At 48.2% G+C, this 19,091-nt stretch overlaps 1 protein-coding gene across 5 annotated transcripts in view; it reads left to right on the top strand.

Annotated features, from left to right (window-relative positions):
• BBS1 (Bardet-Biedl syndrome 1) overlaps positions 1-19,091 on the top strand; it is a 77,195-nt gene that overhangs the window by 13,424 nt on the left and 44,680 nt on the right. For all 5 annotated transcript variants that reach the window (XM_029612047.1, XM_029612048.1, XM_029612049.1 and 2 more), the window contains exons 7-9: positions 6,542-6,580; positions 6,778-6,850; positions 7,257-7,388. In XM_029612047.1, the coding sequence (XP_029467907.1) occupies positions 6,542-6,580; positions 6,778-6,850; positions 7,257-7,388 (244 nt within the window). The remainder of the gene's footprint in view (positions 1-6,541; positions 6,581-6,777; positions 6,851-7,256; positions 7,389-19,091) is intronic.

Raw genomic sequence — 19,091 nt, 5'->3', positions numbered from 1 at the left:
TTTGCCAGTAGTCTCTGTTTCCAGCAGATGGTGGACACGTGTGGATTGGTGCAGGATTCCAGCTTCAGAGGGCTCTTGGCCTGTGCCTCCACCTGAAGTTGAGCAGAGGCTGGACCTTCCTTCAGCAGCAGTCTTTCCCAGGGCTGATTAGGCGTGGAGGAGTAGCCTAGTGGTTAGAGTAGTGGTCTACGAACCAGGAGACCAGGGTTCAAGTCCTGCTGTTGCTCCTTGTGACCTTGGGCAAGTCACAAACTCAGATTGTAAGCCCTCTGGGGATAGGGAAATACTTACAGTACCTGAATGTAATACACTTTGAAGCACTGAAAAAATGTGAAAAGTGGAATATTCAAAAAATACAAAATTTCCCTGTTGAACAGCGTCCTCCGCTGCGGGTTCCTTGCCCGTCTTGGAATTTGAACTTGGTTCTCAAAGGCCTCAATGCGGCCCCCTTTGAGCCTCTCAGGCAGGCCTCCTTAAAGGATTTAACTCTCAAGACCGTGTTCCTAGTGGCGATCGCGTCCGCTCGTAGGGTCTCGGAGTTGCAAGCTCTTTCGTGTAGAGAACCGTTCTTGCGTATTTCAGATTCCGGTGTGTCGTTACGTACGGTTCCTTCCTTCTTACCTAAGGTGGTTTCGGCCTTTCATGTAAATCATACAGTGGAATTGCCTTCTTTCTCGGCGACAGATCTACAGTCTTCTCAAGGGTCAGATTTGAGGCGTTTGGATGTTCGTAGAGTACTCTTGCAATATTTGGAAGTCACCAATGATTTTCGGCGGTCTGATCACCTGTTTGTCTTGTGGCATGGCCCCAAGAAGGGGCTGCAGGCGTCCAAAGCAACTATTGCCCGTTGGTTGAAGGGCTCGATCGCTGCCACGTACATTGGTTGCGGTAAGGCTGTTCCTGAGGGGCTCAAGGCCCATTCACTCCGTTCTCAAGCGACTTCGTGGGCAGAAAGTCACCTGGTTTCGAGCCAAGAGATTTGCAGGGCGGCCACTTGGAAGTCGTTGCATACCTTCACTCGACATTATCGGCTTGATGTTCGAGGGCCGTCAGCTACTTCCTATGGAAGCAGTGTAATTCGAGCGGGACTCTCGGGGTCCCACCCCATTTAAGTCAGCTCGGGTACATCCCAGCAGTCTGGACTGATCCTGGTACGTACAGGGAAAGGAAAATTAGGTTCTTACCTGATAATTTTTGTTCCTGTGTACCAAGGATCAGTCCAGACGCCCGCCCAGTAACGGTGTTTCAGGAGAGTCCGCACGGAACTGTATCTTTTACACTCTTTCAGGTATTGGTAACTTGACCCGGTAAGTGATTATTCATTCCGTTGCTGTTTGGCTTTGTTTCCTTGTTTAGCTAAGTAGTGTTTAAGCGATGTTAATGCTTACTTTTGCAGAGTTTTACTACTTGATCTAGTCAGTGGCTATTTTGGCGGAAGGATGATCCATTTCTTCTGCTTTGATATCGATTATACTGAAGGATGGCAGGTGGCACACCGGTATATCTAGGGGGTGCTTTCAGTTATTCTCTCTGACTCCATCTGCTGGAGGGGAGGCATAACCCAGCAGTCTGGACTGATCCTTGGTACTACAGGAACGAAAATTATCAGGTAAGAACCTAATTTTCCTTTGAGGCTGGTATGCAGGTATGGCTCTAGGGAAGTAGCAGTTCATTACATTTTTATTTGTACAGTGATCAATGTTGTCTTTTGTGCTCTCTTTACATTCCTTTTGATTTGGTCCTCTGAAGCAGGTGTGTGGGAGTGCTGAAACATTGTCAATGTTGAGGTTTTTCTAACTGCACTCAGCTGTTGAGTTTTTGGTTATGGTGTGACAAAACAGTCTTAAGTAGAATACTTTTTCATACATTTGAGCCTTTTGTCTTAGAGATCTTTTATTATAAATGCACTAAAAAATAAAAAATATGGAATATCAGAGAGTGTGAATGAATAAATGTGATCAGTAGAATTAATGTTACTATTACATTATCATTATTAGAATCAAAGTAAAATGATTACGAAGCTTGCCATTAGAAGAGGCCTGGCCCATGCTGCTAAAAAGCTCATAGTCAGGCTGCAACATTACAAATAGGGCAGGAAGAGTTGCTATCATTGCACTTCAAGCCTTGGCTAAAATATAATGAAAAAGAAATAGAAATAAATGTTAAGGAATATAACTTGTATATGGAAACTGTTAAAATTGTAACCTGAATTATTAGAATTCATTTAAGAGTGTTTGTCTCAGTCTCTGCAGAAATGAGGAACTTGCCAGGCAGAGCGTGAAAACTACAGGAAGCTAGCCACACGGAGGGCAATGTAAAGATAGCGAACCTTCAGACACTGTCTGAAAGGTCCCTTCTTTAAAAAAAAACGCAAAAAGTCCCTGTGATAAGAAAGGCCTGAAATAAAACAGGCTAACTAAATGAGCCAATAATTTCAGCAAGTCATTCCTCTTTGCCGAGACTGCCAAAGATGATGTTATAGAGATCCTCCCGATATGTACCTAGCAAGGCTTAAAAGAAGAAGTAAATCTTGTGTGATCAAATACTGACATCTGCTGGTGTTAACTATGTTTGTATTAATATACAATGAAAGGCAGTGCAGAAAGCACTCCTCTTTACCCCCTCCCTGCTTTGTACCATAAAATTAGGGAAGTACTAAGAAAGCAACAAGTCCCCCCCCCCACACACACACCCTTTGCTTAAGAAGAAAAACAAGCTTATCAGGAGATAACAGTAAAGTAGAAGCTTGACCGCAAGGCTTAAAAAGAGGAACCAGAGGGGTATATAAGAAAATCCTCAAGCAATAGCTAGCCCGTGCCTGCTGGTCAACACGCTCTGTGTTGGCTCCGTACGTACCCACTGGCTAATGTAATAATAATAAAAGACTTTGTTTCGCTGACAGGCTTGTCTGTTCACCGTTTTGTCTTCCTGAGAAGGAAAGAAGTGATTCATACCCGTATCAATAAACAAATACAATTTGTTTTAAAATTAAACAGTTCTTATAGTTGGGAAGAGGTAAATGAGGTGACCGAGAGTGCTTTACTAATGAAATGGGTTGTAGCCCATTGCGAGTAAGACCCTGAAGATTAAAGATTTGAGGCACATCAAAATTTGATATCATTCCCAAAAACAGGTTTTTTCTGATGAAGATTAACTAAATAGCAACAGAAATTACAAATGACGCTCTGTTAGACACTTTTCTAGTTGTTTTGCATATATTAACATAGTCTCTAAAAATGTGCAATTTCGCAAATTACAATACACATTTTTCACTCGTTTTTACATTTCCCAACCTAGATCTTCTTATTCCAAAATTTCCTTATCTGAATCTTGTTTAAATTGTTCTACAGGATCAGGTATCTTACGGCATACGTTTTGGCTATATCTGGTAGCTCAAACCTTTTGATGTAAAGTGCTCTCCTTTCCTTGTACTGCTCTGGTGCTGTTCCAAGATTTTCTTCCTTCTTTTCCTGAGAGCAGGTATAACAGAATGTGGTTGGAAAAGGGAGTCTTGCTTGGCAAGAAGACTGTTCTTTACGTTTGGAGAGCCTCCCATTCCTTAAGTTTTATGGTCTGGAAGAAAGCAATTTATGCATTGCTAGTAATGGAGAAAATAGAGGACCCCTTAGACTTTCATAGGCCTAGAAGTCAGCTTTTGAATAATCTGTTAATTTGCTTTCCTTGTTATTTTTTTCACAATACTTAAATGAAATTATGCCTTGTTTATACATATGCTGATTGGAGGGATGGTGTATGATTGGCATTCTCATATATGTAATGGACATTCTTTTATTAGACATGGTGTATACAGAACCCATAATGCTGTGTCAATTTTGTCATTGTGTGGGTTGAAATTCAATAAAAATATTTAAACATACATAAAAAGGGACTAGTTCTGAAAACTGTCTTTTGAGAGCAGGAAAAAAAAAACTTGTCATGCACAATAGAGGTGCTTCTAGTATCAGCTCCATCCAGAAGAAGCCCTGTGCAGTGATGACATTGGGGGCAGGGCTAATGCTGTCCCGAGGCGGGTGGGAGATAGGCCAGCATGGGTCCAGATAGCAAGTGGCAGGCACACAGACAATCCGGCAGGCAGGTAAGCCTGCTACTGCTGGCAACAAAGCTCCAAGGGGCTCTGAACTCCAACATTGGCTTCGTCCAGAAGAAGCCCCACGCAATGATGATGTTGGAGGCAGGGCTAATGCTATTCTTGGATGGGTAGTAGATAGGCCAGTACGGGTCCAGGCAGCAAATGGCAGGCACACAGGAGACAATCCAGCAGGCAGATAAGCCTGCTACTGGTGACAACATTGCTCCAAGTTGCAGAGCAGAATTAGGCTCATATCGCAGGAGCAGAAAACATTCAGATCCACTTTCTCAGCAGAAATGTTCAGGATCCCAGCAAGTAGGAGCTCGGCCAGGAGAATTTCCAGTTAATAGTGGATCAGTGGGGCATTCTGTTTATGGACCTGATGGCAACCCACAGAAATTCCAAAGTCAACAGGTTCTTCAGTCTTCCAATGGAATGGGGCCCCATTGGAATAATGCCTTGATTTTGCCTTGGCCAGGCTTCTTTATATCTTCCCGCCTTGGCCCCTCATAAACAAAACTGTGAAAAGGATAGAGGACCACTTTTCCACAGTGATGCTGATAACTCCAGATTGGCCAAGAAGACCTTGGTAAGCAGACCTGGTAAGACTGTCCCCTCTTGGCTATCTAACAGATGCAGCCTAGTGTGGCCCAGTTCCAATGGAGGACTCATCTCCATTTTTTCTTACGGCCTGACTCTTGAGAGGGCTTGCTTGCACAGGAAGGGGTACTCCTCTTTAGTTATTTCAATAACGCTATGAGCTTGTAAGAAATTGACTTCCTTGGTATATGTTCGGGTATGGCACCTCTTTGAGAGTTTTTGTGACTTTTACCCTACAGAGCAGACATTGCAGCCATCCTTGCCTTCTTTCAGAGAAACCTAGACAAGGGACTAGCCCTCAGTTCTCTTAAAGGTGCAGGTTGCAGTCATTTCCTGTTACAGGAGTCAGGTCAAAGGTTGCTCTGTGGCTGCACTTCCATATATAGCCTGCTTCCTCTGAGGGGTTAAGCATATCTGCCTTCCTTTTCAGTCTTTGGTTCCTCAGTGGGACCTTAATTTGGTCCTTAGTGCACTATTTTAGCCTATGAAACAGGCTTCTCTACAGGATCTTTCCTTGAAGATAGTTTTTCTAGTGCCATCTGCTCTGTCAGATGTATTTCGGAGTTACAGGCTTTATCTTGCAGAGATCTTTATCTAGTGTTTTCTGCTGAAGTGGTCATCTTTCCATTCATTCCATCCTTTCTACCAAAAGTGATGATGTCCTTTCATCAGCCTTTTATGAGAGTGAATATCGCAGTAAAGAGAGTAAGCGCCATCTTTTAGATGTCCGATACATACTTAGATATCCAAAGAGGGCAAACCCCTTTCGGAAAATGGACAGGCTGTTTATACTATTCGGTGGTCCCTGTAAGGGTGAGGTAGCCATCAAAGCTACTTTGGCCAGATAGATCAAGGTGCTCCATGTTCATTTCATGAGATGTTATCGTGGCCAGAATCCTTTGCAGATGATATCTTTAAAGTGACCACCTGGTCATCCTTGCATTCCTTTATTAAATATTATAGACTGGATGTACAAGCTAAGGCAGATGCATTTGGGACAGGCTTTTTCAGAGCAGCCCTGCCTATCTCTCACCTGGACTAGTCTAAGCTTGGGGAATTTCCATTTGTCTGGACTGGTCTAGCAGGATGATAAGTTAGGAGAAATTTAACGGTACCAGTTAATTTTCTTTCTTTGAGTCCTGCTAGACCAGTCCAAGACCCATCCAGGATTGTAGGGGCTGCACATATGTATTTCTCTCTCTCTTTCCTTGCCCATGCTTCAGGAAGCATAGGGATTTAGGCCTCTCCTTAGGGAAGCAACTGGACCTGCTCTCTGTCATCTGTCTGCTTTTCTCCTCACTTCTCTCCTGCCTAGGGGATACTGGTAGAGGGTTCCTTTCTTCTGACTATGATGAAGTATTATTGCTCCATTTTTTTTGACATAAGGTTACTGGCAAGTGCCCAGGCTGTATTTTCCTTTATCCGGTGATGAATTCATGAAAAAAAGACATGTCCTCTGTCTCTGCCATGTCCCTGCCATGCCTTGCCTGGAGGCTTCGGGCAAGGCATGGCTGGGACATACTAATTCAAAATGATTTATAACAGAATTATAACAAAATATGTAATGACATCAGCATAAAATTATATTAATTACATACAAATTTTAAAAATAAAATATATAAATAACCTACCCTTTTCCAGTCCCCCACCCTCATAGAGTGATAGGAAAATAAATATTGGTATTACCATGCAAAAGCAAATCAATAAACTCTCAAGGAAAATTGGCAGGAAATTCCTTTTCATAGAACTCCAAATATTCAGTCTCACAATTTCCAATATTCCCATTAAAACATTATGCAAAAAGAATGTTTACAAATCCACTCTTAATATTTTATCTGAATTTCGTTCTAGGGACAAAGCTGAGGTGCCTCTATCAGTTCGCTCATTAAGGTAAGGGTTGTCTGCTTAGATACCTGAGGAAGGACCCTGCATCAACCATTCTGGGGAGAATTATAGGGTCAGGTGCCTTATGGAGATTTTGGCTCAAGTTGTATAGAGATTGATATTCTTACTGTTCATGCTTTTCACTATTGTTAGGGCTGCTGGTCACATGCTTCCCAAATGCTCTGGCTCTCCTTCTTTCTCAGGTTCTTGATGCTGGAGCTGCAGGAAATGGATTCATTTGTTAATCTGCACAAACATCAGCCAATTAAGCGTCAGGTAACGATATAGCACATCTACTGATATTCTCCCTGCCTCTGTAGCTATTCATATCCAGCTCTCATATAGACCACACCCCCTGCAGGGTCTCTTTCCTTACCACACCCCATCTGGTTCTCATCAGGGATTCTCTCACTTCACAGTCTCTCTCTTGACTCTCTCCCATTGGGAAATCTCATGCACAACCTCACTTCCCTTGTTTTATCTCCCATGTCCAATCACTGCAGCCACTGCCAGCCCTCCTCTCCAGCCAGCATGCAACGCCATAATCAGTGTCTTTGCTTGAAATCTCCTGACTGTGCATGGCAGGATAGGATTCCATGCAAAGCCCTGTTTGGCACTCTGCTTTTTTTGTCCTCCTGCCATGCTTGGCACATGTCTAACGTATGTTTCCCTCTCTTCATAGACTGTCATCACCTGCATGGGCACTCTGAAGAAGAATATGGCAGATGAAGATGCTGTCAGCTGCTTGGTGATCGGTACAGAGAGTGCCGAGGTTCTTATCCTTGACCCGGAGGCATTCACCATCCTGAGCAGGGTAAGAGACCAAAGTAAAGCACAAGCTGTCTTAAGTAATCAGGGTTGTAGAGCTGTGGTATTGGAGTCGCAAGCTCTGAGGGATAGGGTCAGTGTTACCACAGGGGGCATCCCCTGCTGACCAAGGGCAGCTCTGCAACAGAAACGGCTTGCTTTCCATCTCTAAGAACATAAGAACATAAGGCTTGCCATACTGGGTCAGACCAAGAGTCCATCAAGCCCAGTATCCTGTTTTCAGCAGTGGCCAAGCTAGGTCACAAGTACCTTGCAAGGTCCCAAGGGGTAGATAGATTCCATGCTGCTTATCCCAAGAATAAGCAGTGGATTTTTGCAACTCTCCCTTAATAATTGTTAATGGAGTTTTCCTCCAGAAACGTGTCCAAACCTTTTTTAAACGCAGCTATACTAACAGCTTTCACCATATCCTCTGGTAAAGAATTCCAGAGCTTAATTATGAGTTGAGTAAAAAAATATTTTCTCTTTTTAGTTTTCACTCAACCTCCACCACCATCCAATTCAGAAAACCATGCTCCAAAGACGACCTAATTCTCTCCCTCACAGACACCCTCAATGATCTCGATCTATCCAACCCTGAATCTGCCTTCTCCAACTGGTACAACATCACCAGAGACATTGCCAACAAAATCTGCCCCCTAACAACCAAAACTCTAAACTCCTCCCGTAACTCTAGAAAACCATGGTTCACCCCAGAACTAAAAAAACTCAAACATGACCTAAGAAACTCTGAAAAGAAATGCCGCACGAATCTCTCCCCCACCCTACAGGCGTCATACAAATCCACCCTTGCCCTCTACAGAACCTCTATCCTTAATACCAAACGTGACTTCTACGCCCTCAGAATTCACAACATTCAGTACAACACCAAAGCCCTCTTTTCCTATGTTTCCGATCTCACAAACCCCCCCCCCCCCCACATCCCCGATAAGGACTCTAAAACCATGTGTGACAACCTTGCCCACTTCTTCCACAACAAAATAACCAAGCTTACATCCAGCTTTCCCACCTCCACCACCCTCTGAAACACCCCCGCTAAAATTCATCATGCGACTTTAGACACATTTGAGGCTACCGCCTCTTCCGAAATAGAAACCCTCCTAAAGAAAATCAAACCCGCAGCCCATCCCTCCGACACCATCCCCACAAAATACCTCCTTACTATCCCTAACCTAATAGCCAAACGTTTAGCTGATATCATCAACTGCTCTATCTCACTTGGTAACATCCCCACCTCCTAAAACAAGCCATCGTCAAACCCATCCTTAAGAAACCTAATCTGAACCCGTCTGAACCAGCTAACTATCAACCTATTTCAATCCTACCCTTCCTAGCCAATCTTATGGCCTGGATTGGCCACTGTTGGAAACAGGATGCTGGGCTTGATGGACCCTTGGTCTGATCCAGTATGGCATGTTCTTATGTTCTTAACTCTCTGATCACCTTGAAAAACACAACCAAGTCAATTTGGCTTCCGCAAATTCCACAGTACCGAAACTCTCCTAATCTCCCTCACTGACTCTCCTTAAAGGCATGGACAATGGGCACGCCTACATCCTTGCAATGCTAGACATTTCCTCTGCCTTCGACACTATCAGCCACAAGATTCTTCTAACCCGCCTCTCTGAAATTGGCATCACTGGCACCGCCCTTTGCTAGCTTGAATCTTACCTCCATAATAGACACTACACAGTCAAAATTGGTAACAGCGAATCTGAACCTATCAATTTAACTTGAGATGTTCCCCAAGGCTCCTCACTATCCTCCACCCTTTTCAACATATACATGCTGCCTCTTTGCCACCTGCTATGCAGTCTAGGACTCACTCATTTCATCTACGCAGACGATGTCCAAATCCTTACCCCCATTACCGAATCCATTTCTAAATCCCTCAAGATCTGGGAAACGTGCCTCGCATCAATCATCCACCTCCTCTCTAATCTAAACCTCTCCCTCAACTCCTCCAAAACTGAATTCATTATTATTTCACACAACCCCAACAACCTGAACATGACTGACATCAACACCCTCCCCCCTTCAACTCCCTTCGCCCAACACATAAGAGACCTTTTCCTAATAATAGATACCCAACTGAACCTCAAAAACTTCATAAACTCCACCATGAAAGAATATTACTATAAACTTCATGTCCTCAAAAAACTTAAACCCCTCCTCCACTTTAATGATTTCCACACTGTCCTACAGACCATAATATTCTCCAAATTAGACTATGCAACTCCCTCCTGCTAGGTCTCCCTTCATCCACCATCAAACCTCTCCAAATGCTACAAAATGCTGCTGCCAGAGTTCTCACTAACACTCGCAGAAAAGACCATATCACCCCCATCCTCAGAGACCTCCACTGGCTCCCAATCACCTTCAGAAGTCGCTACAAGAATCTCACTATTATACACACGACGCTTCACAACCCTGATGTACACTGGCTCAACGACTCACTACACTTCTACAGCTCCAATAGACCCACCAGATCTTCATACAATGGCACACTACACATACCCTCTACTAAACCCACCTGCCTTTCTACCACAAAAGAAAGAGCACTTTCCATAGCAGGACCTTCGAACAGGAATGCTATGCCATGTGACCTACGACTCGAACCCTGCCACCACAAATTTAAAAAAAACTAAAAAGCTGGCTCTTCGAACAAGCCTTTGCATGATCCAACTCACCCTACTTATATGCCTTGTAGTCTCCCTCGCTAACACCACATTGTACTTATTAACTCAGTTTATTCTCTTTGCCACCCCGATATTTCGGAGACTTCTCATAAAATCCCAGTTCTTCTTTCCTCCCGGTTCCTAAATCCAGACGTACAATGTTATAATGTTTTATGCTTTAATACCCCCTTCTCCAGCTCTACAATGTTATATTGTTTTATGTTATATTATATTATATTATATTATATGTTATGTTTTATTACTTTATGTTTATGTTATTCGTTTTATGTACTGCACAGTTACGTTTTTGATATATTACTTCCCCACATGTTACATGTAAACCGATGTGATGCCCTGCGAACGTCGGTATAAAAAAAGCTTTAAATAAAAAATAAATAAATGTATCACCTAGAAACTTCCTTGTGTGTTCCCCTCATCTTTGTACTTTTCATAAAAGTAATCAACTGATTAATGTTTACTTGTTTCATTTAATTTATTATTTTATAGACCTCTCATATCTCCCATCAGCCACCTCTTCTCCAAGCTGAAGAGTCCTAACCTCTTTAGCCTTTCTTCATAAGGGAATTGTTCCATTCCCTTTATCAACTTGGTCGCCCTTCTCTGTACATTTTCTAATTCTGCTATATCTTTCTTGAGATGTGGTGACCAGAACTGAACACAATACTCAAGATGAGGTTGCACCATGGAGCGATATACAGGCATTATGATATTCTCTGTTTTATTCTCCTTTCCTTTCCTAATAATCCCTAGCATTCTATTTGCTTTCTTGGCTGCTGCTTTACACGGAGCAGAGGATTTCAATGTATTTTCAATGATGACACCTAGATCCTTTTCCTGAGTGGTGACTCCTAATGTGGAATCTTGCATTTTGTAGCTATAATTTGGGTTACTCTTCCCTAAGTGCATCATTTTGCACTTGTCCACATTAAATTTCTTTTGCCATTTGCCTGCCCAGTCTCCCAGTTTTACAAGGTCCTCTTGCAATTTCTCACAATCCTCTTGTAGTTTTACAACATTGAATAATTTTGTGTCATTAGCAAATTTGATCACCTCATTTGTTGTACCCCTTTCCAGGTCATTTATAAATATTTTAAAAAGCATCGGTCCCAGAACAGATCCCTGGGGCAGGCCACTATTCACCTTCTCCATTGGGAAAATTTACCATTTAGCCCTACTTTCTGTTTTCTATCTTTTAACCAATTGGCAATCCACAATAGGACACTGCCACCTATCCCATGACTTTCTAATTTCCTAAGAAGTCTCTCATGAGGGACTTTGTCAAATACTTTCTGGAAATCCAGATACACTATATCAACTGGCTCACCTTTATCCACATGTTTATTTACGCCCTCAAAAAAATGTAGCAAATTTGTGAGGCAAGGCTTCCCTTGGCTAAATCCATTTTGGCTTTGTCCATTAAACTATGTTTAATGGACAAAAAAAATCCCTTTTAAACTGGCAGGCTTTCCCAGTTATTCTTCACTGTTAAATTACTATCTCCTTTTCTTCTGTTCCAAGTTGAAATATGTCCCTGTTTTATTGTAACTGCAATTTTCCCTTCTTTTAGCACTTGTTAATGTTTTTTATCACTTTATTGTTGTTCACTCCTTGTTATTTGTAAACCGGCATGATGCGATTCCCTTCGCGAATGCCGGTATAGAAAAGACTGAAATAAATAAAATAAATAAAATGTTTATCTACATGTTCAGCAATATTGTTCTTTATGATAGTTTCTACCATTTTGCCTGGCACAGACGTCACTCTCTGTGTGTAATTTCCTGGATCACCCCTTGATCCTTTTTTAAAAATTGGTATTACATTGGCAACCTTCCAGTCTTCAGGTACCATAGATGATGTTATTGATAATTTACAAATTTCCAATAATAGGTCCTCAATTTCATTTCCCTGTACGTACCAGGATCAGTCCAGGACACCTGGGTTGTGACTCCGCACCAGTAGATGGAGACAGACTAAAACTTGTGGGCGGAGCATATATGCCCCTGTGCCAGTCACAGCCCCTCAGTCTTACTCTGTCTCCAGTAGGTGGTGCAGGTCTGGTCACAGCCCTGTCGGGCCTGATTCTGGTTTTGTTGTCAGGTTCGCTTTTGGCTTTTATTTTCTATTAGGCCTATTTGGGTTTTTTTCTGCAAATTGAGGTTTGTTTAATTGTTTAGTTTAGTCCCGGTTGCCCTGCCTCCCTGGGGAGTTGAGAGGTCCTGAGGGGACTACCCTCCCCAGGTTGAGGCCGCTGCTAGGGTCGAGGACCCGGCTGGTCTAGTAGCAGCATCAGGGGTGACACCGGGGAGCCCGGTTCACTCACCCCTGCAGGACATAGGGCTTTTCAGTACCAGGGACAGCGTTTTTTTCTGTAAAAAAAAAAAAAAAGTGTTTTATTTTTATTTTCTGTCGGCTCTCCGTTTCCGGGCGTTGCGCTCCGTTCCACTCAAGGGGGGGGCATCGTCGGCAGGGGGGAGGTTGCCGTTTTCTGCCGCGGTGATTTTCTAATTTTTTTCAGCGTCCCTCATTGTTTTTCGGCGCGTACTTTTCTTTCCCGCGGTTTCAGCCATGCCGCGCGGCTCGCAGTGCAGGGCCTGCGGCTCGGCGCGCGCGCGTCTCTCCCGGGACGGCCTTTACTCGGACTGCGTCCCGGGAGACGAGGGATCATCGGGGGCACCTCGGGGGGCCCGTTCCCGGGTGGCACGATCGCCGTCGCAGGTGGGGGGAGCCCCTGACAGGCCTTCTGATCCTTTCCCGATTTCTGCGGGAGTGGCGGCCATCTTGTCCACTGGCCGGGTAGTCTCGCGCGAGACGGTGGGGGGCCTCGGTCTTGCCCCCTGAGCTATCCCCGCAGCGGGGTGCGGCGGGGGAGGGCCCCTCGGAGGGGCCCCGGTCCCGGGGGACTTCGGAAAACGATTCCTCGGATTCAGGCGAGTTCTCAGAGGTTTTGGTGCTTTTGCTGCGCAAGGTGCTCCGATATAGGCGAAGTAAGCACAGCCGGGGGGATGCCTCGCGCGGGTCCACCGGTCCCCGCCGAAGAAGAAGCCGGCCAGGAGGGCGGCGAAGGTCGCCCAGGGCGCGGACCAGAGCAAGCGGCTTCCGCGAGGGATGCCGCAGGACTCGGAGTCCGAAGAATCCGCCGGGGCGGACACGGAGGCCTCTGAGGAGCCGGGGCCGGGACGGCAGCGTCAGATGGCTCCGCGCAGCCCAGTACAGGGAAAGGAGCACAGGCCGTCGACGGGGATGACCCCAAGGTGGTGCGTTTGTTCCGTAGGGAGGAACTGTCGCCGCTTATCCCGGCCATTCTCCAGGAGTTGGGGATTGAAGCCCCTCCGGTGGTGGTCCGCCAGGAGGCAAATATGGATCCCGTTCTGCTCGGGCTCACAGGGCCGGCGGTCGCTTTTCCTTTTCATTTTTCGGCCACGGATATCCTCTTCAAGGAATGGGATACTCAGGAGTTGGGTCTGAAGGTCAGCAAAGTCATGGACAAGCTTTACCCTTTGCCGGAGGACGCGCTGGAGCTCCTCCGGCTTCCAAAGGTGGATTCGGCGGTGTCCGCTGTCACGAAGAGGTCTACCATCCCGGTCACGGGAGCAACAGCCCTGCGGGATATTCAAGACCGGAAGTTGGAGGTTCAACTCAAAAAGATTTTCGAGGTTTCTGCCCTAGGAGTGCGGGCCGCCATTTGCATGAATTTTGCTATGCGGGCTAGTCTGCGCTGGGCTCAAGTCCTTCAGGCGAATGCGGATCTCTCTGCAGAGGAGGCTTCTCAAGCAGACAGGTTGGAGGCGGCCATTGCCTATGGGGCTGATGCTCTCCATGATCTTTTGCGCACCTCAGCTCGCTCCATGGTGGCAGCGGTGTCGGCGCGGCGTCTTCTTTGGCTGCGCAACTGGGCAGCGGATGGCTCTTCCAAGGCTCACCTCGGGGCATTGCCATTTAAGGCAAATTGCTATTCGGCAAGGAGTTAGACGATTTGATGGTTTCCCTGGGTGAGAATCGAGCGTTTAAGCTGCCGGAGGTTAGGGCCCGGCCGCGATCTTCCTTCTCAGGAAGAGCCCGGTTCCGGGGGCCCAGGAAGTCCAAACCGCAAAGATCCTCTGGACCCACGTATAGACCGTCCTCCTCGCGGAACGTTCAGTGGCAGCAGTCCTTTCGGGGCAAACGTTTTGGCCGGCAAGGAGGGGCTCCGTCTGGTGCGGGGTCCAAGCCTTCACAATGAAGTTCGGCCGGCCCATCCCTCCTCGCGTCCTCGGCACGTTGTTCCAAACGTGGGGGCGCGTCTCTCCTTCTTCCTCGAGGAATGGGCCAGCATGACGTCGGATCAGTGGGTCCTCGACGTGATAAGACACGGCTACGAGTTAGATTTTGCTCGCATCCCAGCGGACAAATTTCTGGTCTCACCCTGCAAGGATCCCAAGAAGAAGGCGGCGGTGCTAGACACCATCCAAAGACTAGAAAGCTTGGGAGCCATCTCTCCGGTTCTGGCCGATCAGTACGGCAAGGGCCATTACTCCATTTACTTCATAGTCCCCAAGAAAGACGGCTCTTTCCGCCCCATTCTGGATCTGAAGGGAGTCAACAGATGCCTTCGGGTCCCTCATTTCAAGATGGAAACCATTCGTTCCGTGATCGCGTCAGTGCGCCCCGGCGAATTCCTGGCGTCCCTAGATCTCACAGAAGCAAACCTTCATGTGGGCATCCATCCAGCGTATCAGCAGTTCCTGCGGTTTTGCATTCTGGGCAGGCACTTCCAGTTCCGGGCGCTCCCGTTCGGCCTGGCGACAGCGCCTCGGACATTCACGAAAGTGATGGTGGTCGTAGCGGCGCAGTTGCGACGGGAAGGCCTGCTGGTTCACCCTTACCTCGACGATTGGCTGATCCGGGCGAAGTCTCAGAGTCTGTGTCGGCAGGCGGTGGCCAGGGTGTTACAGCTCTTGCAGTCCCTGGGCTGGGTGGTCAACTACAACAAGAGTCATCTCGAACCTTCTCAGTCCTTGGAGTATCTTGGAGCCCTTTTCGACACGAAACGAGGCAAGGTGATTCTCTCTCAGGAACGAATATGCAAATTGCAGTCTCAGGTACTACGTCTTCTGTCGCTACACCGGCCACGAGTCTGCGATTACCTGACGGTTCTGGGATCTATGGCATCCATGCTGGCGTTAGTCCCTTGGGCGTTCGCTCATCTACGGCCGCTGCAGTCCTCATTGCTTTCCTGCTGGAAACCAGTTTCAGAGGAGTTCTATCTACCTCTACCTCTCGAGGGGAAGGCGCGATCCAGCCTGAGCTGGTGGCTGGATTCCACACATCTCTCCTGTGGCGTGTCCCTTATGGTGCCCGACTGGACGGTGGTGTCCACGGATGCCAGTCTTTCCGGCTGGGGGGCAGTGGGCCAAGGGAAGTCGGTTCAGGGTCTGTGGTCAGAGTCGCAGACCCGGTGGTCTATCAACCGGCTGGAGACCAGAGCGGTCCTTCTGGCGCTGCATGCCTTTCTACCCCTAGTACGCGGACGGGCGGTCCGGGTATTGTCGGACAACGCTACCACCGTGGCTTACATCAATCGCCAGGGCGGGACAAGAAGTCCTCTAGTGGCGGAGGAGGCGCGGCTCTTGATGCTCTGGGCAGAGCGGCATCTCAGCCATCTCGCTGCGTCCCACATCGCAGGAGTCGACAACGTACAGGCGGATTTTCTCAGCCGTCACCGCCTGGATCCCGGAGAGTGGGAGCTGGCGGACGAGGCGTTTCTCTTCATCTGCAAGACTTGGGGAACGCCCCACATGGATCTGATGGCCACGTGGCACAACGCAAAGGCTCCGAGATTTTACAGTCGACGTCGCGAAAGGGGCGCAGAGGGAGTCGATGCGTTGGTGCTTCCCTGGCCGGCGGGAGTGCTTCTGTATGTGTTCCCACCGTGGCCCATGATCGGCAAGATTCTGCGGCGCATAGAATTGCACCCGTCCAACGTGATCATGGTGGCGCCGGAGTGGCCGCGCCGTCCCTGGTTTGCGGACTTAGTCCAGTTGTCGGTGGCTGCACCCCTTCGACTTCAGGGGTTCGCGGGGCTTCTTCGGCAGGGCCCCATCTGTTTGGAGGATGCGGATCACTTCTGTCTCGCGGCATGGCTTTTGAGAGGTATCGCTTGAAAAGAAAAGGCTACTCTGATGCGGTCGTTGCTACGTTGCTGAGATCCAGAAAGCAGTCTACATCCCTAGCTTATGTTCGGGTCTGGGTCGTCTTTGAGGAATGGTGCGTGGAGCGGGGTCTGGATCCCACTTCCGCTTCTATTTCCGATATTTTGGCGTTTCTCCAGGCGGGGCTCGCCAAAGGCTTAGTGTGCAATTCCCTTCGGGTTCAAGTGGCGGCGCTTGGGTGTTTGCGAGGTAAGGTCCGGGGAGTCTCTCTGGCTCTTCACCCGGATATCTCCCGTTTTCTTCGGGGGGCTAAACACCTCCGTCCTCCTTTGCGCCTCCCTTGCCCGTCTTGGAACCTCAACTGGGTGCTCTCTGCCTTATGTTCCGCGCCGTTTGAGCCCCTGAAACATTCTACGCTCAAGGATCTCACGTTAAAAACTGTATTCCTGGTGGCGATTGCGTCGGCCCGTCGTGTTTCGGAATTACAGGCATTGTCCTGTAGGGAGCCCTTCTTGCGCATCTCCGATTCCGGGGTTTCCTTGCGGACGGTTCCTTCCTTTCTTCCTAAGGTCGTGTCGGCTTTCCATTTGAATCAATCGATTGAACTCCCCGCTTTCGCGGTTGGGGAGTCTTCGGACCCGAAAACGAGAGACTTGAGAAAGCTAGATGTGCGGAGGTCCCTTCTTCGCTATCTTGAGGTTACCAACCCGTTTCGGGTGACGGATCATCTGTTTGTGTTGACTTCGGGCCCAAAGAAAGGTTCTGCGGCGTCCCGCACAACCATTGCCCGTTGGCTCAAGGAAGCCATTGGTTCCGCGTACATTCTGTGCGGAAAATCGCCGCCGGTGGGTCTTCGGGCTCATTCGACGCGGTCTCACGCTGCGTCTTGGGCTGAATCTACTCAGGTGTCGCCTCGAGATTTGCAGGGCGGCTACCTGGAAGTCGTTGCATACCTTCATTAAACATTACCGGTTGGATGTTCAAGCTCCTGAAGCTGGGGGTTTTGGAGAGAGGGTACTCCGAGCGGGACTCTCTGCTTCCCACCCTTGGTAAGTTAGCTCTGGTACATCCCAGGTGTCCTGGACTGATCCTGGTACGTACAGGGAAAGGAAAATTAGTTTCTTACCTGATAATTTTCGTTCCTGTAGTACCAAGGATCAGTCCAGGATCCCGCCCACAGTGCTGCGCTATAGTAACGGAGAGTCCGCTCATTATTGTTTTCAGTGCGCTGACCCCTTGTTTATTCGTTCTCCCGGTTGGAGAGTCTGGTTCCTGTAGGGGTGTTGGAATTTTTTTCCGTTTAAATAGCAAGTTTGTATGGTTAGCTATGGTTGCCTTATGGCTTTTCTACTTTGACATTACGTATGACTGAGGGGCTGTGACTGGCACAGGGGCATATATGCTCCGCCCACAAGTTTTAGTCTGTCTCCATCTACTGGTGCGGAGTCACAACCCAGGTGTCCTGGACTGATCCTTGGTACTACAGGAACGAAAATTATCAGGTAAGAAACTAATTTTCCTTTCTCAGTTCTTTCAGCACTCTGGGATGTATAACATCTGTTCCCTGTACGTACCGGGATCAGTCCAGACTCCTGGTTTTGCCCCCCCTCTAGCAGATGGAGACAGAAGTTTACAAACTAAACTCCACCTATATCTAGGCTGGTGCCACCTACAGTCTGGCAGTATTCTTCTGTCTCCTAGCAGGTGGAGAGGGTGCAAAACCTACAGTCTGTGTGTTTTGTTCGGCCTACGGCTTAGGAAATTGTAAAAAAAAAAGAAATAGGAAGAAAGACTATTTTTGAGAAAAAAAAAAAAAAAAGGTAGGTGTTAGGAATAGAGGGGGAGGACCGCAGAGGCTTGCCTGCTGGTCCCTGTCCCCGCCTCCCAGGGGAGGGTAGGTCCTGAGGGGACCGTTCCCCCTGGTTGAGGCAGCCGAGGAGTGGGGGAGCCCCATACCGGCATTGCAGGGCTGGGGGTGATACCGGTGGTGCCGGCTCACTCCCCCCAGCTGACTCCGGACCCGAGGTAAAGGTAAAAAAAAAAAAAAGATTTCTGTTTTGTGTTTTTTCTTCTCCGTTCCGCCGTTGTACTCTCTCTCTTGCTCTCTTCTCCGATCGCTGCGGGGAGGGGTCCGTTCGGGGCTCGTTGGAGCGCACGGCTCTTCTCTTCACGGCGATCGTGATCATGCCTCGGCAAGCAGCTTGCCGGGCCTGTGGGTCCGCGGCGGTGCGGCTGTCCAGGGACAGCCTGTGCTCCGGGTGCCTAGGAGGGGGTGAGGGAGGATCGTCATCGGCGTCAGGGGTCCGGGCCGGTAGGCAATCGCGTCCCGGGTCCATGCCGACTTCCTCAGCAGGATCGGGGGGGGTTGGTCTCGGCGGCGGCGGCGGCCATTTTGAATGATTTTTCGGCAGGAACAGCGGCCATATTGACACCTCGGGGAGCCGAGAAAAGCGCGGGCCGGAGGGAGAGCGGGGTCGGGGACGCCCTGCCGCGTTTGTCACCCCAGCAGGGTCCTGCTGGGGGGAGGATGCCTGCGTGGCCCACCGGAGGTGATTCCTCCCTGGAAGAGGAAGAAGAGGAGGGGTCCTCTGACTCCTCCTTTAATTCCCACTTTGTGCTGCTTATGCACAAAGCCTTTAAGGCCCGTCTCATGGCCCGAAAGCGGACCCAGGGGAATTCGCCCTCAGACCTGGGACCCACGACAGAGAAAAGAGCTCGGTCTGGGCCAGGGACGGAGGGCCAGGCCAGGGTCCGGCCCCTTCGCTCCCGGGGGGCAGGGGGCCAACAAGACTCCTCTACGGACTCCGAAGATCCGGAAGAGCCAATGGAGGACCAGGATTTCCCGTCCCAACCCCCGAGGGG

This window comes from Rhinatrema bivittatum, chromosome 8, assembly GCF_901001135.1.
Source record: "Rhinatrema bivittatum chromosome 8, aRhiBiv1.1, whole genome shotgun sequence".
Lineage (NCBI taxonomy): Eukaryota > Metazoa > Chordata > Amphibia > Gymnophiona > Rhinatrematidae > Rhinatrema > Rhinatrema bivittatum.
The sequence above is the reverse complement of the archived record's forward strand: the minus strand, read 5'-3'. Positions and strand labels throughout refer to the sequence as shown.